General features: G+C 45.9%; 1 protein-coding gene across 3 annotated transcripts in view; it reads left to right on the top strand.

The window, feature by feature from the left end:
- The window catches only part of capza1b (capping actin protein of muscle Z-line subunit alpha 1b), a 74,635-nt gene extending 48,617 nt beyond the window's left edge, over positions 1-26,018 (top strand). For all 3 annotated transcript variants that reach the window (XM_038819555.1, XM_038819556.1, XM_038819557.1), the window contains exons 5-10: positions 1,190-1,396; positions 8,263-8,342; positions 13,646-13,724; positions 13,810-13,881; positions 20,600-20,662; positions 23,557-26,018. In XM_038819555.1, coding sequence (XP_038675483.1) covers positions 1,190-1,396; positions 8,263-8,342; positions 13,646-13,724; positions 13,810-13,881; positions 20,600-20,662; positions 23,557-23,697 — 642 coding nt within the window. In that variant the 3' untranslated portion in view covers positions 23,698-26,018. The remainder of the gene's footprint in view (positions 1-1,189; positions 1,397-8,262; positions 8,343-13,645; positions 13,725-13,809; positions 13,882-20,599; positions 20,663-23,556) is intronic.
- The last annotated feature ends 212 nt before the right edge of the window (positions 26,019-26,230 follow it).

Below are 26,230 nucleotides of genomic sequence, written 5' to 3'. Positions count from 1 at the left end.
TTGACATTACAAACAACAGCAGTATAGAAACAAAGAACAAGAAACAGTGCAATCACCGACTCCCATCCCGCCAAGACCCGCCTATTCTACACTACCCTAAACCCCCACCCCCACCCTCCTGCTGACGATTAATTCTCCGCTAAGAAGTCGATGAGTGGCACCTCTGGGCGAACCCTAACAGTAACCCTCTCAAGGCGAACTTAATCTTCTCTAGCTAGCCATGTCAGTTAGCCAGGTTTCTGACTTCAGGAGCTTTGAGTCCCTCCAAGCTAGCAGTATCCGTCTCCGGAGGCTACCAGGGAAGCAAAGGTCAGAACATCTGCCACTTTCTCCTCCTGGATTCCCGAGTCTTCCAACACCCCAAAAATCGCCACCTCTGGACTCATTGCCACCCTTGTTTTCAAAACTCTGGACATGACGTCTGCAAACCCCTGAAAATATCCCCTAAGTTTTGGTCACGCCCAGAACATGTGGACATGGTACACTGGCCCTCACGCACATTTCACACACCTGTCCTCCACCCCATAGAATCTACTCATCCAGGCCACTGTCATGTGGGCCCGGTGAACCACCTTGAATTGGATCAAGCTGAGCCTGGCGCATGTTGCAGTCGCGTTGATTCTGCTCAACGCGTCCTCCCATAAGCCATCCTCCATCTCACCACCAAGCTCCTCCTCCCACTTACGCTTCAGCTCCTCGGTCTGCGTCTCCTCTGCCCCCATGAGTTCTTTGTAGATGTCCAAGACGCTCCCCTCTCCCACCTATACCCTAGACACTATCCTATCCTGGATCCCCCTTTTCTCTTTTAAAAAAAATAAATTTAGCGTACCCAATTCATTTTTTCCAATTAAGGGCCAATTTAGCGTGGCCAATCCACCTACCTTGCACATCTTTGGATTGTGGGGGTGAAACCCACGCAGACACGAGGGAATGTGCAAACTCCACACGGACAGTGACCCAGAGCCGGGATCGAACCTGGGACCTCGGCGCCATGAGGCAGCAATGCTAACCACTGCGCCACCGTGCCGCCCTATATGGGCTGTTTCACTACAACTGTCAGTAAATTAATTTCAAATGGAAAATGTGAGCAGGAAGTGAATGCAGTGTTATCATTTGAATATATAGAAAGGTTAATACATTATTTATTGCTGAAAAGTTGAAAGAGTTAAGCTATGACATTTTTGCACAGGTCCTGGTCACAGAACATGGAAATCTTGGGAACGGAAGATTTGCGGATCCAAAGAGTAAACTTTCCTTCAAATTTGATCATGTGAGGAAAGAAGGCAGTGATGCCCAACCTCACGAGGGTGAGACTGCAATAGAAGCATGGAGGAGTGCCTGTGATATTGCAGTGCGAGCGTACGTGGAAAACCACTATCCCTGCGGCATCTCCACTGTTAAGTATTGTGAAAATCTATTGTGACCTGTGTTGTATTTAGTGTGGTTCACATTTTTGTTGGTGGAAAGACCATTTTAAGACCATTAGCAAATGACTCATTGGGTTAGACATATGATGGGGGGATGATAATTGACCAAGATCCTACTGATGGTCTTTGCATGTGTATTGAGTGAGGTTAAGAATTCACTTGGCTGTAATCGGTGTATCAGTTGAAAGCTTGCTGACTTGCACTGTTCAGCATTATGCATAATATGTTGTTGAGGCCAAGGAGAACAAGCAAGTTCAGCTTTTGCAGTCATGCAGGACCTTGATGGTTACTTTGACCCGGGCGTAAAATGCCAGCCACCCAGGATTTACACTCGGAAATTAGTGAGAGGGCAAAAAGTAAATCGAGAAAGCAAAAGCAAAATTCTACGGAGGCTGGAAATATTAAAACAGAAAATACTGCAAAAACCCCGGGCCTGGAAACGCCTGTACATACATACATAGAACATACAGTGCAGAAGGAGGCCATTCGGCCCATCGAGTCTGCACCAACCCACTTAAGCCTATCCACCCTATCCCCTAACCCAATAACCCCACCTAACCTTTTTTTTTGGTCACTAAGGGCAATTTATCATGGCCAATCCACCTAACCTGCACGTCTTTGGACTGTGGGAGGAAACCGGAGCACCCGGAGGAAACCCACGCAGACACGGGGAGAATGTGCAGACTCCACACAGACAGTGACACAGCCGGGAATCGAACCTGGGACCCTGGCTCTGTGAAGCCACAGTGCTATCCACTTGTGCTACCGTGCTGCCCTTGCTATCGTGTAGAGAGAAACTGTTTTGAGTCAGTCGCCTTTTGTTCAGTTGGTTCTAACAAAGCAAAGCTGTCTTGGAACATTGACTCTTTCTGTCTCCATGGATGCTGCAGATCTGACAAGGCATTTTCAGTTTGTAAATAACTCGACAACTTTGGAGCAGCATGCAGGTTAGAAATTGGGCTCCCAAAATTAGAGAATTTTTCCATTCAGTGTTTTATTTAAGGGTGCTAATCACAACACTTATGAAGGCAGTGAAAGAAACTGTCAAAAATCATGGAATGACAGCACAGGTTGAGGCTGTTTGATCCATCACACCTGCGCCGGGTCTTTGTAAGAGCTATCTAATTCGTCCCAATCCTCCACTCTCTCCTGTTAGTCTAGAATTTTGAGTATTTATCCAATTCGATATTGAATCTGCTCCGCCAAAATTTCAGGCCAGGCGTTCTTCAAAGAAGGGGAGCAGTTGACGATGCCCACAAACACCGGGTGAGGATAGAGAGATTTGAGAGATCGGGAGGGTATCAAACAGAAAGTGGGTTGCAAATTGTATGGACTGTGTTCTGCTACTGGTAGGATGGAGAAACCTTTGTATTCTGAGACCAGGAACTATCAGATTGGTTCAGCAGCTGAGCCTGTTGATGGCTTTTGATGTAGGTATATTTTCCTATGTTCCCAGTTAGATTTCGACAGCTGTCTATAATTTAAAGCTTCCCCCCCCCCTAAAGATTGCCACCTCCGGGCTCATTACCACCCCAGTTTTCAATACCCGGGACATGACATCTGCGAATCCCTGCCAATACCCCATGAGTTTAGGGCACGACCAGAACATGTGTACATGGTTAGCCGGTGCTCCGCCGCATCTAGCACACTTGTCCTCCTGCCCGAAAAATCTGCTCATCCGGGCCACCGTCATGTGGGCTCAGTGCACGACCTTTAACTCGATTAGGCTGAGCCTGGCGCATGTTGCGGTCATGTTTACTCTGCTCAGGGCTTCTGCCCAAATACCGTCCTCCAGCACCCCCCCCCCCCCCCCCCCCCCCCCCCCCCCCCCCCCCCGAGCTTCTCCTCCCACTTAAGCTTCAGGTCCTCGGTCTGCGTATCCTCAGCTCTCATTAGCTCCTTGTGGACGTCTGAAACTCTACCCTCTCCTCTAGACACTACCCTGTCCTGTCTCCCCTTCGGCAGGAGACGTGGGAAGGACGGCACCAGTCTGCGTACAAAATCCCTCACCTGCAAGTATCTGAAGTCGTTCCCTCTCGCCAGCCCAAACTTCTCCAGCGCCCTCATGCTCGGAAAGCTCCCTTCCAGGAACAGATCCCCCATCCTTTTCTTCAGTATTTACAAACGAGAGGGGCCATATTGTTGGAGAGGACAGTGTGAAACAGACTGATAAGCTCGAGGAGATACTTGTCAGGAAGGAAGATGTGTTGCGCGTTTTGAAAAACTTGAGGATAGACAAGTCCCCCGGGCCTGACGGGATATATCCAAGGATTCTATGGGAAGCAAGAAATGAAATTGCAGAGCCGTTGGCAATGATCTTTTCGTCCTCGCTGTCAACAGGGGTGGTACCAGAGGATTGGAGAGTGACGAATGTCGTGCCCCTGTTCAAAAAAGGGAATAGGGATAACCCTGGGAATTACAGGCCAGCTAGTCTTACTTCGGTGGTAGGCAAAGTAATGGAAAGGGTACTGAGGGATAGGATTTCTGAGCATCTGGAACGGCACTCCTTGATTAGGGATAGTCAGCACGGATTTGTGAGGGGTAGGTCCTGCCTTACAAGTCTTATTGACTTCTTTGAGGAGGTGACCAAGCATGTGGATGAAGGTAAAGCAGTGGATGTAGTGTACATGGATTTTAGTAAGGCATTTGATAAGGTTCCCCATTGTAGGCTTGTGCAGAAAGTAAGGAGGCATGGGATAGTGGGAAATTTGGCCAGTTGGATAACAAACTGGCTAACTGATAGAAGACAGAGATGGCAAATATTCAGCCTGGAGCCCAGTTATCAGTGGTGTACCACAGGGATCAGTTCTGGGTCCTCTGCTGTTTGTGATTTTCATTAACGACTTGGATGAGGGAGTTGAAGGGTGGGTCAGTAAATTTGCAGATGATACGAAGATTGGTGGAGTTGTGGATAGTGATGAGGGCTGTTGTCGGCTTCAAAGAGACATAGATAGAATGCAAAGCTGGGCTGAGAAGTGGCAGATGGAGTTTAACCCTGACAAGTGTGAGGTTGTCCATTTCGAAGGACAAATATGAATGCAGAATACAGGGTTAACGGTAGGGTTCTTGGCAATGTGGAGGAGCAGAGAGATCTTGGGGTCTATGTTCATAGATCTTTGAAAGTTGCCACTCAAGTGGATAGAGCTGTGAAGTAGGCCTATGGTGTGCTAGCGTTCATTAGCAGAGGGATTGAATTTAAGAGCCGTGAGGTGATGATGCAGCTGTACAAAACCTTGGTCTGGCCACATTTGGAGTACTGTGTGCAGTTCTGGTCGCCTCATTTTAGGAAGGATGTGGAAGCTTTGGAAAAGGTGCAAAGGAGATTTACCAGGATGTTGCCTGGAATGGAGAGTAGGTCTTACGAGGAAAGGTTGAGGGTGCTAGGTCTTTTCTCATTAGAACGGAGAAGGATGAGGGGCGACTTGATAGAGGTTATAAGATGATTAGGGGAATAGATAGAGTAGACAGTCAGAGACTTTTTCCCCGGGTGGAACACACCATTACAAGGGGACATAAATTTAAGATAAATGGTGGAAGATATAGAGGGGATGTCAGAGGTAGGTTCTTTACCCAGAGAGTAGTGGGGGCATGGAATGCACTGCCTGTGGAAGTAGTTGAGTCGGAAACGTTAGGGACCTTCAAGCGGCTATTGGATAGGTACATGGATTAGGGTAGAATAATGGAGTGTAGGTTAACTTCTTAAGGGCAGCACGGTAGCATTGTGGATAGCACAATTGCTTCACAGCTCCAGGGTCCCAAGTTCGATTTCGACTTGAGTCACTGTCTGTGTGGAGTCTGCACATCCTCCCCGTGACTGCGTGGGTTTCCTTCGGGTACTCCGGTTTCCTCCCACAGTCCAAAGATGTGCAGGTTGGGTGGTTTGGCCATGAAAAATTGTCCAAAATTCTATGATTAACCTAGGACAAAAGTTTGGCGCAACATCGTGGGCCAAAGGGCCTGTTCTGTGCTGTATTTCTCTATCTCTATCCTCACAATCCCCGCCCTCCTCCACAGCCAATACAGTCCATGTTCCCTGGGGAAAAACGGTGGTTGCCGCAGATTGGGATCCACACCGATGCTCTTACCTCCCCTACATGCCTCCTCCACTGGTGCCAGATCTGAAGAACCGCCACCACTATCGGGCTGGTGGAGTACCGTGCCGGCGGAAATGGCAGAGGCGCCGTGACCAGGGCTGCTAAGTTAGTGCCCCTGCACGAAGCAGCCTCTATCCACTCCCAAACCGAACCCTAAGCCACCATCCATTTCCTTATCATCGCTATGTTGGCCGCCAAGTAATAGTTGCTGAAGTTCGGCAACGCCAGCCCCCCTTCTCCTCTGCTCCTTTCAAGCATCACCCTCTTCACCCGCGAGGACTTCCCTGCCCATACAAATCCCAGAATAATTTTATTCAGCCTCTTAAAGAAGGACCGCGGGATAAAGATGGGGAGACACTGAAAAACAAACAAGAACCGAGGGAGAATCGTCATCTTAACAGTCTGCACCCTCCCCGCCAATGACAGCAGGAGCGCGTCCCACCTCCGGACCTCCTCCCTCACTCGTTCCACCAGTCGGGACAGGTTGAGCTTATGCAACCTGCCCCAGTCCCGTGCCACCTGAATCCCCAAATATCGGAAACTCTCCCCCACTAGCCTGAACGGCAACCCCTTCAGCCTACTCTCCTGCCCCCTCGCCTGAATTACAAACAACTCGCTCTTACCCATGTTCAGTTTGTATCCGGAGAACTGGCCAAATTCCCTCAGGGTTGCCATAATACCGTCCATCCCCACCATTGGGTCCGATACATATAACAGCAGGTCAATCGTGTATAACCCCAAACCCGAACCGTCCTCGTACCTCCCACAGATAGTCCCACTCGACCCGGTCAAAAGCCTTTTCAGCATCCATGGCTACCACTATCTCTACCTCCCTACTCTCCGGGGGCATAATAATCACGTTGAGCAGCCTTCTTATGTTGGCCACCAGCTGCCTCCCCTTTACAAACCCGGTTTGGTCCTCCACAATTACATCCGGTACACAGTCCTCAATTCTGGTCGCCAAAATCTTGGCCAGTAACTTGGCGTCTACATTGATCAAGGAGATCGGCCTGTATGACCCACAGGCCTCCGGGTCCTTATCCCGTTTCAGAATGAGCGAGATGGTGGCCTGCGACATCGTCAGGGGTAAACTCCCTCTGTCTCTTGCCTCGTTAAAGACCCTGACCAGCACTGGCCCCACTATCCCAGCAAATTTTTTTTTAAAAACTCCACCAGATACCCGTCCGGCCCCAGGGCTTTACCCGACTGCATGACCTTCAGGCCCCCCAATATCTCTTCGATCCTGACCAGGGCCCCCAGTCCATCTACCAACCCCCTCCCAACTCTTGGAACGGTCAGTCCATCCAGGAATCGCCTCATCCCCCCCCGGTCCCCCGGGTGGTTCCGAAGTGTACAGCTTCCTATAAAAGTCCCTAAAGACTTTGTTCAGCCCTGCTGGATCACCCACTAGATTACCTTCCCCATCCACTACCCTCCCTATTTCCCTAGCCGCTTCCCTCTTCCTCAGTTGCTGCGCAAGCATTTTACTGGCCTTCTCCCCATGCTCATAAATCATGCCTTTAACTTTCTAAGCTGCTCTACAGCCTTGCCTGTAGCCAGCATCCCAAACGCGGCCTGCAGCCTTTGTCGTTTCCTGAGTAACTCTGGCCTCGGGGATTCCGCGTAACTCCTGCCCGTCCGTAGAATTTCCTTAATCAGTCGGTCCGTCTCTGCCCTATCTGTCCTGTCCCTGTACGCCCGGATTTAAATCAGCTCCCCTCTCACCACTGCCTTCAGTGCCTCCCAGAGCACCGCTGCCGAGACTTCTCCAGTATCGTTCACCTGCAGGTAATTCTGCAGCATTTCCTCAGCCTCTCACACACCGCCTCGTCCGTGAGTAGTCCAACTTCAGCCTCCATGGTGGGCGCTGAAAGCTGTCCTTACAAAACTGCAGGTCTACCCAGTGCGGAGCACAGTCCTATATGGCAATTGCCGAATATTCTGCCCCCACCATTCCGGCCATTCCACACCAACCCCATCCACGACTGTGCCCTCCGCCTCAAATTGTACCCTTTTATTAATCAGGGTCGCAACCCCCCCCTCGTCTTAGAATCAAGCCCCGAATGAAAGACCTGACTGACCCAGCCCTTCCTTAACCTAACCTGGTCTGCCACTTTCAGGTGCGTCTCCTGCAACAAGACTATGTCCGCCTTCAGAACCTGCAGATGCGCAAACATATACGCGCCCTCTTCACTGGCCCATTTAACCCTCTAACATTCCAGGTGGTCAGCCTGGTTGGGGGGCATTTCGCCCTCCCCCCCTTCGCCGATCAGCCAACCCCTTTCCTTGGCCATCCCCCCCAGCCATGTGTCGCGCTTCCTCTGGCCCGCCTCCTGGCCGGCTCCACCCATGACCTTCTCACTGTTACCATGCCCAGTTTCCACCCCCGTCAGCAGATCAACTCGGGTTCGATCCCGGTTCTGGGTCACTGTCTGTGTGGGATTTTCACATTCTCCCCGTGTCTGCGTGGGTTTCGCCCCCACAAGCCAAAGATGTGCAGGGTAGGTGGATTGGCCACGCTAAATTGCCCCTTAATTTGAAAAAGTTAATTGGGTACTCTAAATTTAAAAAATATATATTTGATGGTGTTTTTAAAAAATATGCAAATAGTTCTTTTGGCCGAGCCGATAGCAGCTAATTAATTGTGCTGTACACTTATCAACAACGAAAGATCAAACGGTCACAGTTATTGGAATGAAAACCTTTTCTTGTGTACTATTGTCGACATTTCTGTTTTGTAGGTCTACGGTAAGACAGTCAATGGCCAGCAAACTATTATAGTTTGTATTGAAGACCATCAGTTTCAGCCTCACAATTTCTGGTAGGTGTCTATTTTAACGTGAATGTTTACTGGTGATTGAAATGCAATCCTAATGACCAGAGCAGAATGTGGTTGAGCTTTGGATAATCAGTAGGATGAAAATGCATTCCAATAGTGAGCTTTTCTACTCTCTGTCTATTTTTTCTGTTGGAAATCTAGTTGAACAAAATAAATAGCAGCAGGGGGAGGTTATTTAGCCACTTGAGGGCCGAAGGGCCTGTTCTGTGCTGTACTGTTCTATGTCCTATGAGTACACTCCACTGTTCAATACCGTCATGGTCGAGGAGCTCGCTCACCCAATCCCTTGATTCCCTCTGTGTTCAAAGATCTTTCTATTTTGGTCTTCAATATACTCAATAGTGAAGCTTCCACAACCCTCTGGGGTAGACCATTCCAAAGAGGCACAACCCTCAGCAAATAAAGTTCTCCTCATCTCAGTCCTAAATGATTGACCCTTCATCCTGGAGCAGTGCCCCATGTTATAGATTTCACACTCGGGAGAGCAATCTCTGTTGTTGTGGTGGTAGCAGATACTTCAGTCGAGAACAAGAGTTTTTTATTCAAGTGTGCACTAAGAGAGCTCCAACTTCCAAGAAGGTAATAGGAGCTCTGACAAAGGCATTCCACACTATAATAATTAAACACAGGCGGGTATGCTCTTTGTCACAAGCTGACCATGTTCATCCTGTGCAATTACCAACATTCCCCACCTACAAGTAACACGTTTTATATACTAAATTACTGCTATTCCAAGCTGTCCTTTACTAACCTAAGTTTCATTCTGCTGTAATTGTGTCTACTCTGTCGAACTCTCACCCTCTTGTATGTTTGAATGAAATTACCTCTGAAGCCCAGGAATTTACTCAGCCTCTAAAGGGGTAGCCGTCCCCTCCCGGGAAACAATCTAGTGACTCCTCGCTCTATCACCTCCAAAGCAAGTATTCGTACTTAGATATGGAGACCAAAACTGCATTGCAGTACAGGTGTAGTGATCTCACCAACACCCTTTACAATTCTCACAAGACTTCCTTATTCTTTTATTCTAATCCCCTTGCAATAAGACCAACATGTAATTTTCTTTTCTAATTGCTTGCTGCACCCTTGTGCTGACATTCCACTTTCTTTGTATGAGGACACCCACATCTCTTTGACTACCAACATTTTCAAGTTTCACTCCTTTTAAATATATTTTGCTTTTCTATTTTTACTGGCAAATTGAATAACCTCCACATTATGTTTCATCTGCCTCCTTGTTTCCCACTTACTCAACCTGTCTACATCTCTTTTCAGCCACTTTATGTCCTCCTTACAGAATCCATTCCTTTTTTTTAAATTTAGAGTGCCCAATTCATTTTTTCCAATTAAGGGGCAATTTAGCGTGGCCAATCCACCTGACCTGCACATCTTTGGGTTGTGGGGGAGAAGCCCACGCAGACACAGGAAGAATGTGCAAACTCCACACAGACAGTGACCCAGGCCGGGATCGAACCTGGGACCTCGGCGCCGTGAGGCAGCAGGGCTAACCCACTGTGCCACCGTGCTGCCCCTCGGATTCCATTCCTACCCATCGTTGTATCATGGGAAAAGTTAAATATATTATTCTTGATTTCTTCATCTACGTTATTCATGTAGATTGTAAATAGCTAAAGTTAAATTTAGAGTACCCAATTCATTTTTTCCAATTAAGGGGCAATTTAGCATGGCCAATCCACCTAACCTGCACATCTTTGGGTTGTGGGGGTGAAACCCATGCAGACACGGGGCGAATGTGCAAACTCCATACGGACAGTGACCCGGGGCCGGGATCGAACCCTAGTCCTCAGCGTCATGGGGCAGCAGTGCTAACCGCTGTGCCACTGTGCTGCCCAGGAGCAAAAATAAATTTTCAAATATAGTTTCACTTTTTGTAAAACGATATCGACTTTGATCATAGCATGATTTTCTAAGTACATTGTTGAAACTTCCTTAATACTTTCCTGACGACTGACGCTAGACAAACTGGTTTTAGACCCCTGTTCTGGCTCTTCCTCTTTTCTTGAATAACGGTGTTACATTTGCTAACTTCCAATCAATTGGAATCATTCTAAAATCTAGGAAACTTAACCTTTGCATCTATCATCTCTGCAGCTAGAATCATAGAATTTGCAGTGCAGAAGGAGGCCATTTGGCTCATTGAGTCTGCACCGTCTCTTGGAAAAAGCACCTACTTAAGCCCACACCTTCACTCTATCCCCGTAACCCCACCTAACCTTTTGGACACAAAGGGGAAATTTAGCATGTCCAATCCACCTAACCTGCACACCTTTTAGACTTTGAGCTGTACGCTAGCACATTGGTTAGCACAGTTGCTTCACAGCTCCAAGGTCCCAGGTTCGATTCTCGTCTTGGGTCACTGTGCACGTTCTCCCCGTGTCTGCATGGGATTCCTCCGGGTGCTCCGGTTTCCTGATACAGTCCAAAGATGTGCAGGTTAGGTGGATTGACCATGCTAAATTGCCCTTAGTGTCCAAATAGATACGGTAGGGTTACTGGGTTGTGGGAAAAGAATGAAGGTATGGGCTTAGGTAGGATTATCTTTCCAAGGGCTGGTGCACACCGATGGGCCGAATGGCCTCCTTCTGCACTGTAAATTCTATAATTCTATGAAATTGGAGCACCTGGAGGAAACTCACGCAGACACGGGGAGAAAGTGCAAACTCCACACGAGACAGTCACCCAAGGCTGGAATTGAACCCAGGTCCCTCTTCAGAGTTACTTCTTTTAGCACCATAGAATGTAGACCTTGTCGGCTTTTAGTTCCGTAAGTTTCTCTAATTATTTTTCTCCTTGGATATTAATTTCCTTAAATTTCTCACTTTTGTTAGCTGTTTAGTAACCTTCTATTTCTACTTCCTGTGAAGGTAGGTACAAAATATTTGTTCAGCATTTTTGACATTCATCATTTCCCATGATAAGTGTTCCTGCCATCTGCCTGAGACCAACATTTACTTTAGTTATTCTTTTTATATTCTTGTGAAATTCTTTAAATCTGTTTTTGCATTCCTGGCTAGTTTACACTCATTCTACATTTTCCCCCCTTTTTATCATTTCTATTCATGGCACAGTGATTAGCACCGCTACAAATCCGGGCTCAATTCTGACCGTGGGTGATTGTGTGGAGTTTGCACATCTGTCCCGTGTTTGCATGGGTCTCCTCTGGGTGCACTGATTTCCTCCCACAGTCCAAAGATGTACCAGTTAGGCCATTCTCAATGACCCCTTTGTGTCCAAACGTATGTAGGTTAGCTGGGGTTATGGGGGTTACAGGGATAGGTCAGGGGAGTGGGCCTCGGGAAAGTGCTCTTTCAGAGTGTCAGTGCAGACTTGATGGGCTGAATGGCCTCCTCTTGTAGGGATTCTGTGAACTTCTATGAACTTTGCTGGTTACTAAAACACTCCCAGTCCTCAGGCTCACCGATTACTTTGAGTGGAATATAACTTTGTCAGAACCCATTTGCTGGGATCTGAAGAAGTCATATTCCAGTCCACGTTAACTCTGCGTTTCTTTCCACACAGATGCCGCCATATCTACTGAGTATTTCCAGCACTTTGTTTTTATTTCAGCTACTCAAAATTCTGGTTAGACCACAACTGTGAGCAGTTCTTGGAACCACATCTTAGGAAGGCTATATTGTCCTTGGAGGGAGTGCAAAGTAGATTTACCTGAACAATACTTTGGACTCCAGGGTAAATACAGAGAGAGATCATACAAATGAAGATTGTATTTTCCAGAAATTTGAGGATTAATAGGTAATTTAATCAAAATGTTTGTGGATATTAAGGGGAACAAATAGTTTGTCACTACATACCGTCTTTCTTCTGGTTGGGGAGTGGAAGACTAGAGGGGTCTAATCTTAAAAACTAGAGCAAAAAACATGAATGCTTCTACACACCAAGTGGCAGAAGTTTGGAGCTCTCTTATGTAAAAAGCAATTAATGCTGGATTAGTTAATTTAAAAACTGAGACAGAATTTGTAAGCCAAAGATATTCAAGGATATCTAGCAACGGCTGGTGTACAGAATTAGGTCTCAGATCAGCCATGATCTCGTGGAACAGGCTCGAGGGGCTAAGTGACCATCTGTTCCCATGTTCTTATTAACTGTGAAAATTCTTTGGTGTTTAGAAGATGATTCCATAAATTTACTATCAAGCTTATGAATAACTTGCACTTGGGGATCAATTAGCTCAGTTAGCTGGACAGCTGGTTTGTGATGTGGAGTGATGCTAACAGCTCTGGTTCAGTTCCCGTGTTGACTGAACCTTGTCCCTCACCTGAGGTGTGGTGACCCTCAGGTTAAATCATCACCAGTCACCACCCCAAGAGCAGAGTCAGTCTATGGTCCTCTGGGATGGTGGCGACATTTACATTTTAATAAATTGCATTTATGTAACTTCGCAATTCGTTTTATAAAGGAGAATAAATTAAACATAGAGCCAGGAAAGGGAGAGATGGAACAAGCCATTGAGGGACAGCTGAAAGCTTGGTGGAAAGGATGGGTTTGAGATCTTAATAAAGCTAGTGCAAGGGGTGAGTTGGTGGTCTGAGGGAGGGAGCTCCAGAGATCCAGGAGGGGAACTGCACGTTATTTGAGGTTTGCACAACAGGATAAAAAACACATGAGCAGATTTGGTTGTTTGATGGTATTGCATAGCAAATCTACCTTCCATTCCATTTAACACCTGATCATTTCTTGGCTGTTACCGCTTTATTAGTATGTTTTATATTGACTATGTTGCCCCTGCTCCTGCACTCAAATGGGAAGGTTTATGAGTCTCACCTTATCCCAGGAAGTAGTTTCTAAAAGGTAGAAATGGAATTGTACAATCAAGATGTTTCTACGCTGCATGTAAAGGTGCAAGTAATTCGAAGAATGGAGGAAGCAAGCCAGGTAGGTGACGAAGTGCTTTTAAAACTGTCCTTTAATGCCTTGAGACTATTATCTTTTTGGATTTTTTGCCTAATCTCAGCTGCAAGAAAGAATGAATTACATTTCTGTGCCTTTCCCAACCTCCGGACACCCCAAAGCGCTTCACAGGCAATGACATACTGTTAAAGTGTAGTCACTGTTGTAATGCCTTGTAATGGGGAGGGGAATTGCCTCGCCGTGTTGGAAGAAAAGGTGTGCCCAACAACTAGAGAAATAATACCATTGAGCAGAATTTCAAATTTATGGTTTGGAAGGTGTGCATGTTTATTCCAAGTATTTTTTGTTATAAATGTCTGGTAAAATATTTGCCTTTTTTATTCACTCCCCTTCTAAAGGAATGGGCGTTGGAGATCAGAGTGGAAATTCGCCATTACTCCACCGTCTGCTCAGCTCACTGGAGTTCTGAAGATCCAGGTGTGCGATGCTTTCTTTGTGTAACTATGCAAATTCCATTGTACATTGCGCAGAGTCATTTCAAATGTGTTGTATTTCTTCCAAGGTCCATTATTATGAAGATGGTAATGTTCAGTTGATGAGTCAAAAAGACATCCAGGAAACCTTGCCAATTACAGTAAGTCTGAATTGCTTAAATGATTAACTGCCTACTAGGAACTGGATGTTGTCAGGAACTAATGTAATAATGTGAAGGAGTCACTGGATTTAAATGCAGTAAGTCTTGGGGTAGAGTGTTAGCGGGATTCAGTTCACCCTTCACGCGCTATGCCCTGAACTAAGAACACTGAGCTCTTTGAGAAACAAAAGGGTATCACTGACCCATGAAAATAAGGGTGAAAGAATCCAATCTCTGGCTTAAAAATCCCACTTTCCAGTTTGAAATGCCTTCAGTGAAAGAACAAAACTTTGCAGCCACGCTTCAAGGGCAGGTGAGTTAAAATTAAGCAGTGGTTAGGTATCCTCAGGTTACATAAACCAGGTCTCCACAAACCCCCAACTCTGCTTTCGCACCAGCTTTAAAAACCATCTCAAAACTCATCCTTTCGGGACTTAAGGTGGCGGCATGGAAGCAATGGTCGCACGTAAGGTAGTCCCGCCAGAGCCCTTGTTTTTTGGTCCTTTGGAGGATTTGAGAAAGCATGGATAGGTACTGAAGGAGGTAGAGGAGACCTTGTCGCAGCATAGCGATCAAATAGCCTCGCTAGAAGCTGAGATGCTTGTGGAGGAGGAGAAGAACAAAGCCCCGAGGACAACGGGGGCAGCACGGGTAGCACAGTGGTTAGCACAGTTGCTTCACAGCACCAGGGTTCCAGGCTCGATTCCCGGCTGGGTCACTGTCTGTGCGGAGTCTGCATGTTCTCCCCGTGTGTGCGTGGGTTTCCTCCGGGTGCTCCAGTTTCCTCCCACAGTCCAAAGATGTGCGGGTTAGGTTGGTTGGCCATGCTAAATTGCCCTTAGTGTTTGGGGTTGCTGGGTTGAGGGGATGGCGTGGAGCAGGTGTGTGCTTGAGTGAGGTGCTCTTTCCAAAGGGCCAGTGCAGACTCGATGGTCCAGGTGGCCTCCTTCTGCACTGTAAATTCTATGATAAAGTATTTGTCGAATCAGCGGTGTTTCCACTTTAAAGATACTGAAACAAGTAAATGACTTTTAAGGGGCATCTTGACAAATACATGAATAGGGTGAGAATAGACGGATACGGACCCCGGAATGTAGAAGATTTATTTTGGACGGGCTTGTTCCTGTGCTGTACTTTTCTTTGTTCTTTGTACGGCAACATTTTCAGTTAAGGTCAGTGCCAAAGCTGGCTCCTATTTGTGCCAACCATTTGTTTGAGCTGGCGAGATTAGATGCCACGTTCAGGGGTTGGGAAGGGAGTAGGTGACCTGTTCCTGGAGGGGCCGTTTGACAGTCCAGAGGAATTGAAGGAAAACTTTGGTCTCACGGGATCAGATTAAGATAACTTCAAGTTTGTAACTTTGCAAAATTGATATTCCTGACAGTCCCTGTAGCACTGCCATCATCACTAATGGATCTTTTGCTCACAGGGTCGGAGGAAGGGATCACGTCCGGCATTTATTGACGGATTATGTTGGAGGAATCAGTGTCTGTGGAAGGGGTTGAGGCTCGGTGGGAGGAGGAGTTGGGGCCCATATTAGACGGCAAGTTGTGGAGCGAGGCCCTTCGCAGGGTAATCACCATGCCCTCGTGCACGAGGCTTGGTTTAATCCAACTTCAAAGTACTCTTCTGGGCGCAGCTGACCGAGTTCAGCACCTTGTTCTGTATTTGTCAAATTGCTGGAGTCGTTTCTTTGTAGGGGTGGAGGACAGGTGCGAACTCTGCTCACGATATCCGGCTAACCCCACACGCATGTTCTAGTCTTGTCCCAAGCTCCTGAGTTTCTGGGTCTTAGCACCATGTCGGTGATTCTTTCGATTGAGCTGGAGCCCTGTCCTTTAATGGCCATATTTGGGGAATCAGACTCGCAGGACCTGCAGATGGGCAGGGTGGCCAATGTCCTGGCCTTTGCCTCACTGATTGCTTGGAGGCAAGTACTGCTGGGGCGGGGGTCGGCATCACCGGGGGGGGGGGGGAAAGGGCTTAGGTTGTGTGAGGGTTCTGTTTTAAGTATACATGTGTGTTGGTTCTGGTTATTCTGTATGATACAAAATGAAAAATTTGAATAAAATATGGTATTTTTTTTAAAAACTCATCCTTTCAACCAAGCTTTCGGTTATCCCTCACTGTCTCTGCCTTTCCTGCCCCTATGTTTAACTTATTTTCCTTTAGAAAACTAGTTGGGAGGCTACATAAACGCAAGTTACAAACTGCATATTAATAAGCTTGATAGTAAATGTATGGATTCATCCGCGAAACACCGAAGAGTTTTCACAGCTGTTGAGAACAAAGGAACAGGGGAGGTCACTTGAGCCTGTTCCACCATTCAAAGAGGAAGGAGAAGTGGAGGGAGTTGGGGGAAATTCCAGTTTTTGAGGTGCTGGAATTAATGAACTGCGGGAAGAGATGGTTTGCTGATTTTTGCCCACAACACACTGAAGGGGAGAGTCATATAAGGCGCACGATATTTGGAGACTAAAATGTGCAAAAAATGCACAAGGTAGCTTTTATCACTGAGAAGGGCAAAGATGAAGGAAGGCCAGCAGCTGGAAGCTAGTTGATTTTACCAGATGACAAGCATATCTCCGTTCAGGAATGGTTTGTGTATCATGAATGGTAAATCAGCTATTCCGCAGCAAAAATACCCGAGAGCTTCTTGTTTGAAGCAAATTTCTACACAAAAAGAGGAACAGTTGAAAATATGGCAATGAAACAGCATAATGTTAGAAGAGGATCTGTTACACTGCTGTTTTGTGGTATGAAGTGAGCATTCAACTTTGCATCCAGAAGATGTACCTAATGCTGTCAGGTTAGATGCATTGTGGAGTTTGTTTGTGCTATCTGCCCATCTGGGCTCTGCTTTTGACATTTGTGACCCCAGATACACTGAGAGACTGAAATAACCTGTACGACGGGTTCTCTGCCAATACCCCACCCCTTCTACCTTGTGTAACCATAAGAGGATATTGTGAGGAAGTAGTAGGTCATATGCAATAGCAGCAAGAATAGGCCGTGCACCTCTCCTTCCGCCCCAACCACCCACATCCCCATGCACACTTTCATTTAATAAGATAATGGCTAATCTGATCTTGCCCTCAACTCCACATTTCTGCCTGATCCCCATAATCTTTGACTCATCTGTAATTCAAAACTGTCTATCTCAGCTGTGAATGTATCCAATGACTCACCCTCCACAGCTCTCTGGGGTAGAGAATTTCAAAGATTCACAACCCTCTGAGGGAGGAAATTCCTCCTTGCCTCAGTTTTAAATGACCAATCCTGTGTTCTGAAACTGTGTCCCCTAGTTCTAGATTCCCCAAGAGAGAAAACATCCTCTCAGTATCTGCTCCATCAAGCTCCCTCAGAAACTTGTATGATACAATAAGATCGCCTCTCGTTCTTCTAATCTATCAATAATTACAAATACAACCTTACTCAACCTTTGTTCATAAGACAACCTCTTCATCCCAGGAATCAACCTCCTGAACCTTTTCTGAATTGCCTCTAGTGCAAGTATATCACTCCTTAAATATGGAGACCAAAACTGTACTTAACACTCACTTAACACGGCTTGAGAGCGGGACGGCCGCATCGGGAAGAGCTCCTGCCGGTGGCCACGATTTGCGGCGCTTTCGGTGGTTTCCCTGACTTTTCGATTCCCCCCCCCCCCCAACTATTGACGGCCTTTGGGACCATCACGGGCAGCTAGCGGGGCCGGTTTGAAAACCGGCGAAGAACCCCGCACGGGTGCCGGGGTGTCGGGCCCAGCACGCGCTCGAAGGGCAGAGCAGCGGGGGACGGAGCCAAACCGGGGCCGAGGCAGCAGGCCCGAAGCCAGGGCGGGATGTAGAAGAGATTTGCCACCTAGAGTGTGCTAAGAAGTCCCAGGGAAAGTCTAGAGGGATGCAAAAAAGTTGAGAAAGAAGAAGTTTTAAAGAAGTTTGGTGAAAGTTTTGTTTTTCTCTTCTCCCCCCCCACCTTTGAACAATTGACTGTTTTCAAAGAAAAAAACGATTGAAGAAGGACAGGAGGGTGATGGGGGGGGGGGGGGGGCGGGGGGGGGCAAGGGGAAAGGAAAAACAATACGCCGTTAAAGGACGCAAAAAGCAGCGTCGAAGAAGGGAGGAAACGCGGGCTCGCCGCTGAATGAGAAGATGAGCAAAAGTGCTGACAAGATGGCAGATGCCAAACTGCATGGTGGGGCCGGACTACTTACAGTGGAGAAGATGACCGAGGTGATGGCGGTAGAGCTGGAAAAACAGTTTGCGAGGCACTTGGAGGCCTTGAGGAAGGAGACGGCGGCCACATTGAAACCAATGGCGGAGGAAGCTGAGAGTAATGTATGAGGTCAAAGACTTTTATTTCGAGGCAGTGGAGGCGGCTGACGCGTTCGTGAGGGCAGAAGGCTTGGGACAGACGTGAGGAGCAGAGCTGGAAGAGAGACTGTGGACTGTGATTGGGGAGCTGGAAATATTATATATGCTACAGCTTTCTTTTTACTGATGTGTATTGTAATTTACTTCACTTTACATTGTTACTGTATAGAGTTCAAGTTAATGGTTGGGTTGATTGGCGTTCTGTGTTGCGACGGTTATATCTTATTTTAGTGAATTGTATGGGTTGGATTGTTTTGTTTTTTCTTGCTCTGGGACTGGATGGGAGGGGACGATAAATCTTGGCGGGGGGAGCCACCCGCGCTAGCTGACTAAAGTTGGCTAGTGAAGTGAGGTGAGAGGAAGACTGCGGACATTGGAGCCCGGATAGCAGGTTTCAATGGGCCTACGAGGCAATCGAGGGGAGGGGAAGGGATTGATGCTGGGAGATGTTTTTTCAAGAGGAAATGTAGGGGGGGGTCTTGGGAGAGGGGGGAAGGGGTTTGATAATAATGGATAAGGGCGGGTCAGGCTTTTGGAGCAGGGCCCGGTGGTATGATGATGGTGGATAAGGGGGGGGGGGGGGGGGGGGGGGGAGAGAGAGAGAGACCCCCAGTTAGTATAATCATGTGGAACGTGAGAGGGTTAGGAGGTCCGGTCAAGAGGTCAATCTTAAAAGTTTGAAAGCCGATGTGGCAATGTTGCAGGAGACTCGCTTGATGATGAAGGACCAGGTGAGACTTAAAAAGGGCTGGGTTAGCCAGGTGTTTCACTCTGGATTTGACAGAAGGGCTCGAGGGGTAGCGGTAATGGTCGGCAAAAGGGTCCGCTTCCAGATGGAGAAGGTGGTGGCAGATCAGGGGGACCTGTTGGAATTCTTGACTCTTGAGAAGATTAAGTTTGAACTGAGGGGAGGGATGGAGGGGTTCTACAATTCATGGGTATTATTCATCATGCACTTTCAAGAGTTGGATAACATCGAACATTAGTTACGGGGGGGGGGCGCTATGTGTATTAAGGGTGATTTGTCATTTGTTTATGTGAACATACGGGCTAATGTTTGGGGGTTGGTGGGAGGATGGGATTGTTGTTATGGATATGGGGATTGACATACTTGTTAATGATTATCGTTTATCGTTGGTGGGTGTAAATTTGGGAGAAAATGTGAAAAAGGAGAATAAAAAATATTTTTAATAACACCCGTTTGCAACTGCAGCAAGACTACTGTACTTTTATACTCCAACCCCCTTGCAATAAAGGATAACGTGCCACTTGCCTTCCTAATTGCTTGCTCACTTGTGTTCTTCGTATGAGGACACCCAAATCCTTCTGCACCACAGCATTTTGTAGTCTCTCTCAATTGAGGTAACATAATATTTTTCTATTCTTCCTGTTAATGTGAATGACTTCCTATTTTCCAATATTATACTTCAAATGCAAAATATTTACCCATTCACTTAACTTCTCAATATCCCATTGCAGACTCTATATTGTGATGCAGCAGCATTCTTATCTTTTGTTCAAAAATTAATTTATCTTTACCATTGGTTTCACTAACGAAGCAAACATTCATCCCTCCTTGCCATGACTTGTTTTTTTAATATAACAATGTGGCTGCTTCAGAAAGCAGTTAAGAATGCAAAATTGCAAGGGCAGCATGGTGGCACAGTGATTAGCATTGCTGCCTCACAGCGCCGAGGTCCCAGGTTCCATCCCGGCTCTGGGCCACTGTCCGTGTGGTGTTTGAACATTCTCCCCGTGTTTGCGTGGGTTTCGCTCCTACAACCCAAAAATGTACAGGGTAGGTGGATTGGCCACGCTAAATTGCCCTTAATTGGAAAAATGAATTGGGTACTCTAATAAAAAAAATTTTAAGAATCCAAGATTGCAACAAGACAGCAGATTCTTTTCACTAAAGGACATTAATGAACCAGTTGAGTTTTTAATGAGAATCAGCCTTGGTCATTTTTCTGGATTATTAGTCCAGCAATCACTGAACTACTGTACCCTGTTTTTTTAGTATACCCCCATAGTTACCATTTACCAGCGAGCCTCCAGACCTCCCCCTGCTAGCTATTTCCCTTTTCCCTGCTCCTCAGCCATGGGTTTTTCTAAGCCCAGTGAAGATATTTATAAACTAGCACAGATCAGCGATGTAACCTGGGGCTATTCTGGTCTTCCTGGCTCACTACTGACTGGATAAACTGAATAATCAGTTCAACCTGTATAACTATCTGAGTGATAATGTGACTTTGGATTTGTCTCTGTTTATTTATGAGGAACTTGGAATTAGCTTGCTTGTGCTAATTAAATCCTCCTAATTATTCTTTCTTTCTCTTATTTAGAATGAAACCCAGACTGCAAAGGAACTTGTGAAAAAAATTGAAGCGGCAGAGTGTGGTTACCAGGTAGGAAGTTGGCCTTTGCATGGGATGCCAAGCAATCATTCAAACATATCAGTTCGGAACAGTGAAGGCCATTGCCTCCTTAAGCCAGCTCCGCTTTTCAATAAGATTGTGGCTGATCTGATTGTGGCCTCGTAGGATAACTCCCTCATCCCAGGAAACAGTTGAACCATCTCTGAGCTGACTCTAATGCACATATAGACTTTATTAAATAGGAGAACAAAACTGGACATAGTAAGAGTAAAGTCAGCATAGTTCCAGATGCTTTCCCCTTTGAGGGGGAGAGCTGACTGGTGGTGATTTAACCTGAGGTTCACCACACCTCAGGCTAGGGGCAAGGTTGAGAAGGTGGGGTCTTCACAAATAACCTCAGCTGGTACGGGGATTAAACCCACACTAATGGCCTAGCTCTGCATCATGCACCTGCTGTCTAGCCAACTGAGCTAAACTAGCCCCTTAATACTGTAGATGTGGTTTTACCAATGCGCTATACAACTGTACCAAAAGATCTCTTTTTTTATATTCTATTCTGCTTGCAATAAACAACAACATTCAATTTGCCTTCCTAATCATTTGCTGTATCTACATACTAACGTTTTGTGATTCACATACCAGAACATCTAGATCCCTACCTCCGAGTTCCACAATGTTGCAGTATCTAAATAATATTCTGCTCTTCTATTCTTCCTCCCAACATGGGCAAGTTCACATTTTCCCACATTATACTCCATCTCCCAAATATTTGCTCGCTTTTCTAACTAATCTAAATCCCTTTGCAGGCCCCTTATGTCCTCTTCACAACTTATTCTCCTTCCTATCTTTGAGTCATCAGTAAATTTAGCAGCCCTGTGGCACTCCATCTGTTACATCTTGCCAACCTGAAAATGACTAATTTATACCACTCTGTTTTCTGTTAGCAAACCAATCCTCTATCCATGCTAAAGTCATTACCCCCTACACCATGAGCTCTTATTCTGTGCTATAAGCTTTGATGTTGCACTTTGTCAAATGCTTTCTGGATATCCAAGTACGCCATATCCATTGGTTCTCCTTTATGCTTGTTACTGCCTCAAAAAATTCTAATAGACTAGTTCCTGCAACTATGTAAAGAAAGCTCCAGCACTGTGCTCAGAAAGCTGCTTTTTCACAGTTATTCTTATGGCCACTGCATTCTCCAATTTACAAAAAAACTTAACGTTGCACTGGCTTAATCGATGTGTTGGTGTGCAAATGTTTGCTTGAATCAGGTGAGACAAATAGCTGCATCAGAATGAATAGGAGGTGCATGCCTTTGATCAGGCAGGGGTATTATTGTGGCTACAAATCGAAGAGGGATCTGGGCACTTGCCTATCAAGTGGCAGCTGTTGTTTTAATGTGGGGAAATTATTATTTTTTCTTTTTTATAAATTTAGAGTGGCCAGTTCATTTTTCCAATTTAGGGGCAATTTAGTGTGTTCAATCCACCTTCTTTGGGTTGTGGGGGCGAAACCCACGCGAACACGGGAAGAATGTGCAAACTCCACATGGACAGTGACCCAGAGCCGGGATCGAACCTGGGACCTCAGCGCTGTGAGACTGCAGTGCTACCACTGCGCCACCGTGCTGCCCTTAATGTGGGGAAATTCAAAGTGATTTTGGAAAGGGGATCAAACCCCGGGAATTGAAGGTTCCCTAGCATTCAGGGTTTAATAATAATCTTTATTTATTATCACTAGTATGAAGTTACTGTGAAAAATCCCTAGTCGCCACATTCCGGCGCCTATTCAGGTAAGCTGGTACGGGAATTGAACCCGCACTGCTGGCCTTGTTCTGCATTACAAACCAGCTGTCTAGCCCACTGAGCTAAACCAGCCAGTTTAAACCAGTTTAACGTGGGAGACAGGGTAGAGTGGTAGCATCGCTGGACGAGTAACCCAGAGGTCCAGGCCAATGCTCAAGGGAACATGGGTTCAAATCCCACCACAGCAGCTGGCGGAATTTAAATTCAATTAATAAAGTCCAAAATTAAATATTGGTCTTAGTAATAGTCACCACAAAACGGCTGTTGAATGTAAAACTCACCTGCTTCACTTGTGTTCTTTAGGAAAGGAAATCTACTATCCTTACCTGGTCTGGCCTACATGTGACTCCAGACCCACAGCAATGTGGTTGATTCTGAACTACCCTCTGAAATGGCCAAGCAAACCACCCAGCTCAAGGACAATTGGGGATGAGAAACAAATGGTGTCCGTGCCAGCGGTGCCCACATCCCATATAAGAATAAAAAAGGAAGACTCAAGTGGGATTTTGATGGATAAATAGTTGAATTCAGTCAGCAGTGAGAGACCTTTGAACTTAAATAAGACCTTGGTGTGCAGTCTGAGGGGTAAAAGATGTTTTTCATCGATTGTGCACATACCATGTCGTTGAGATCACTCGGTGCAGTTCTGCTAAGAAATAAGAGCATGACCCCCTTGAGTCTATTCCACCATTCAATAAGATCATGGTTGATCCTCCCCAGCTCCACTTACCTGCCCTGTCCTCATATCCCTTGATTCCCTGAGTGTTCAGAGACCTTTGGACCTCTATCATGAATATACTCCTTCCAAGCAAACCACCCACAGCTTTACGCGGTACAGAATCCCAAAGATTCACAACACCATGAGTGAAAGGATTTTTCCTCAGTCAATTTTAAACAGCTGATCCTTCATCCCATGACCCCCTAATTCTGGACTCTGCAGCCTGGGGAAACAGCTTTGACGTGTACAAAGGAAGGAAACAAAACTGGTATTGCGGGCGGGGTAAGGACACAAACTGTGAAATGATTTTTGACAGATCTTCCTTCAAATCTTCCTTGTTTGAGTCTATTTTTGAATTGGAACTATTGTGGCAAGCTTTGGTTTCTGTTTTGTTTCAGACTGCCATCTGCGAGAATTACAATGCCATGTCTGATACCACCTTCAAAGCCTTGCGTAGGAGCCTGCCAGTTACTCGCACAAAGGTCGACTGGAACAAGATCATGAGCTACAGGATTGGCCAAGAGATGCAGAGTGCTTAAAGCAAATGTGTACAAAAGAGGCTTAATGTCAATGTGCAAAAAAAAAACCCAAAAGGTGTGGTCTCACAAACTGTCAGGGCTGGCTCTCTAATCTATCTCTCTCCCCTCTCGCCACCTTTCCTCAGGCTCCCTGCAATGTTGATCATATTGTCCGACAGACCACCCTGACGATTGTTTTTGCAAAATGATATTGTCTGACAGACCACCCTGACGATTGTTTTTGCAAAATGTCACTGAAGTCATGTTTGTGAGGTGGCAGGAAGAAAGCTATTAAAAAAGAGGATTAGCCTCTTGGTTGAGCATCAAATAGATGAAATGCAGCCTTTGCTGTTGTCTACATTGCTAAAGAATGAGGATGTTTTGATATATTGGGTCAAATTCTAATTTTTCTTTGAAATGAAATGAAATGAAAATCGCTTATTGTCACGAGTAGGCTTCAATGAAGTTACTGTGAAAAGCCCCTAGTCGCCACATTGTCCGGGGAGGCTGGTACGGGAATCGAACCGTGCTGCTGGCATGCTTGGTCTGCTTTAAAAGCCAGCGATTTAGCCCAGTGAGCTAAACCAGCTCCTTTGAGGATTTGTGGTTATTTTAAGCCTTAAATGCAGTTGCTTCCTAGGAGTGCAGCCAGCACAGTGGATAATAGCTTGAGAGATATATATAACCTTGCTTAGCAGCTGACTGAAAATTGAAATTCATTTTATGGTCACAGAAGCTTTTTAAATGTTTCTCGGGGTGTTGCAGCTTTAGAATTTCATGGTGAACTGGCTCTTTCCTTTGATTTTTTTTTCCCCTCTCTATTTTCTCCTGTTTGTGAGGCCACACCTTACTTACCCCATCACTGTTGGCAAGGCAGGATGGTTCAGTGTTTAAAAGAAATTCCAGAAACCAGGCAGGGTGGCTCTGCTTTAAAGTACTGCTTGACTGAAGAAAGCTTGGAGCAACAACAATCGATGTCTTTCCCCCTCGCCCCCCCCTCATCCCTCCCCTTCACTCCTCCCTCATCCAATGGCTCTGAATGACCTGAATCATGTGTATCTTTACTGAAAAGATTGTGCGTTCCTCCAACTGATTGAGGGTTCTTGTGTGTAAACCTTTTCGCCGGGTAGTACACTGTGAGTTGGGTCAAACTTGATGGCTTTTTATGTGTAGTGGCTAACTGCAGTTGTATGCAGCAAGGAGCTGGGAAGGTCCGACTGGAAAACTAGATCTGATGAGGGGTTTGGGGGTGGGTAGGGTGTGGAAACAAAGGTGGACAATTCAACGTGTTGTTCTTCCTCCCAAACCTGTTTTACCTCATTTTTTGATATACAATAACTATAACCAATGACAAAATTAGTACACCAGCAGAGAGCGATAGCCACTTTGCTAATTTTAGGCTGGAACGGTTTGGAGCTGGTAACAGATGGAGCCTGAAACACGCTGATCAGTTGAAGAAGGAAGAAACAAGGAAACAAAGGGGATAAGAACAGAGTCAAAGATATTGACGCGGCCATCACCTTGAGCCAACCCTGTCTCGTTCCATTATAACCCTTTCTCTACGGTCTCTATTAGAAGGTGCTTGCATGACTTGTACGTCATGTGCCATACAATGAAGCTAGTTGTGTTTAATTCTTGAAGGTACCAATGAGAAACATTACATGACTACTGGTACGTGAGGCAGAGAGACTGGGTTTTGCATTCTCTTGTTTTGGACTGGCTGGTGAAATTCATACTTGTTTGGGTCCAATGTCCACTGGTCAGTTGCTGTAACCTTTCCTGATCAGTAAATGGATGTCTGGATGGAAATGTAGGAAAAGACCTGAAAGAAGGTGGCCTTAAGTTAAATTGCGGTTAATGGTGTTCATTTTTTTTACTGTATTAACTTGCACAGGATAAATGTAAAGCAAAGCCAATGAAACAAGTGGCAGCCGAGTATTATCCACACCAATATTTTTACAGAGCTCTTGACTGGTAACATTAAAAAGAAAGCAAGTTGTAATGTAACTCCCTAACTAAATCTCCAAAAAGCTTTGCTTTTTTTCTTAAAATGGATTGTTTTGTACTGTATTTTTGCTTTTATTAAATTTGAAATGCTATTTTTTAGTTCACTGCCAGTGGAATTCCAAAACCAGCAGAGACTTATTGCTTCATACTCTTCAGGGGTGTAGCATGCTTCAGATAAAGTGGTGGCGGCGAGCTTGAAGATTTATATAATGAATCTCGGAAATTAAACTGTAATCGCACAGACACCTACTTGCGGGTGACTGTGCAGTCGCAAAAATGTGGTGCAATTTTTTTATTGATTTTTAAATCCAGTAAAATTACTTACATTAGCAGTATTCTTAAGACATTTTATTTCTCTCCATCTCGAGCGTTTCACGCGGTTTCTGTACACGAAGGTTGCATGTTACTACTCTTGATTATGTTCTGATAATCTATAATCCAAAGCACGGCTGATGCACAGCCCTTCAACCACTGGGAGTGTTGGGAGGTTTGCACTGAAGTTTGAGGATTTATTGTAAAGACTCCTCTCCACATCTCTAACTTCTCA

Source organism: Scyliorhinus canicula, chromosome 15 (assembly GCF_902713615.1).
Source record: "Scyliorhinus canicula chromosome 15, sScyCan1.1, whole genome shotgun sequence".
In the NCBI taxonomy this organism is placed as follows: domain Eukaryota; kingdom Metazoa; phylum Chordata; class Chondrichthyes; order Carcharhiniformes; family Scyliorhinidae; genus Scyliorhinus; species Scyliorhinus canicula.
The sequence above is the reverse complement of the archived record's forward strand: the minus strand, read 5'-3'. Positions and strand labels throughout refer to the sequence as shown.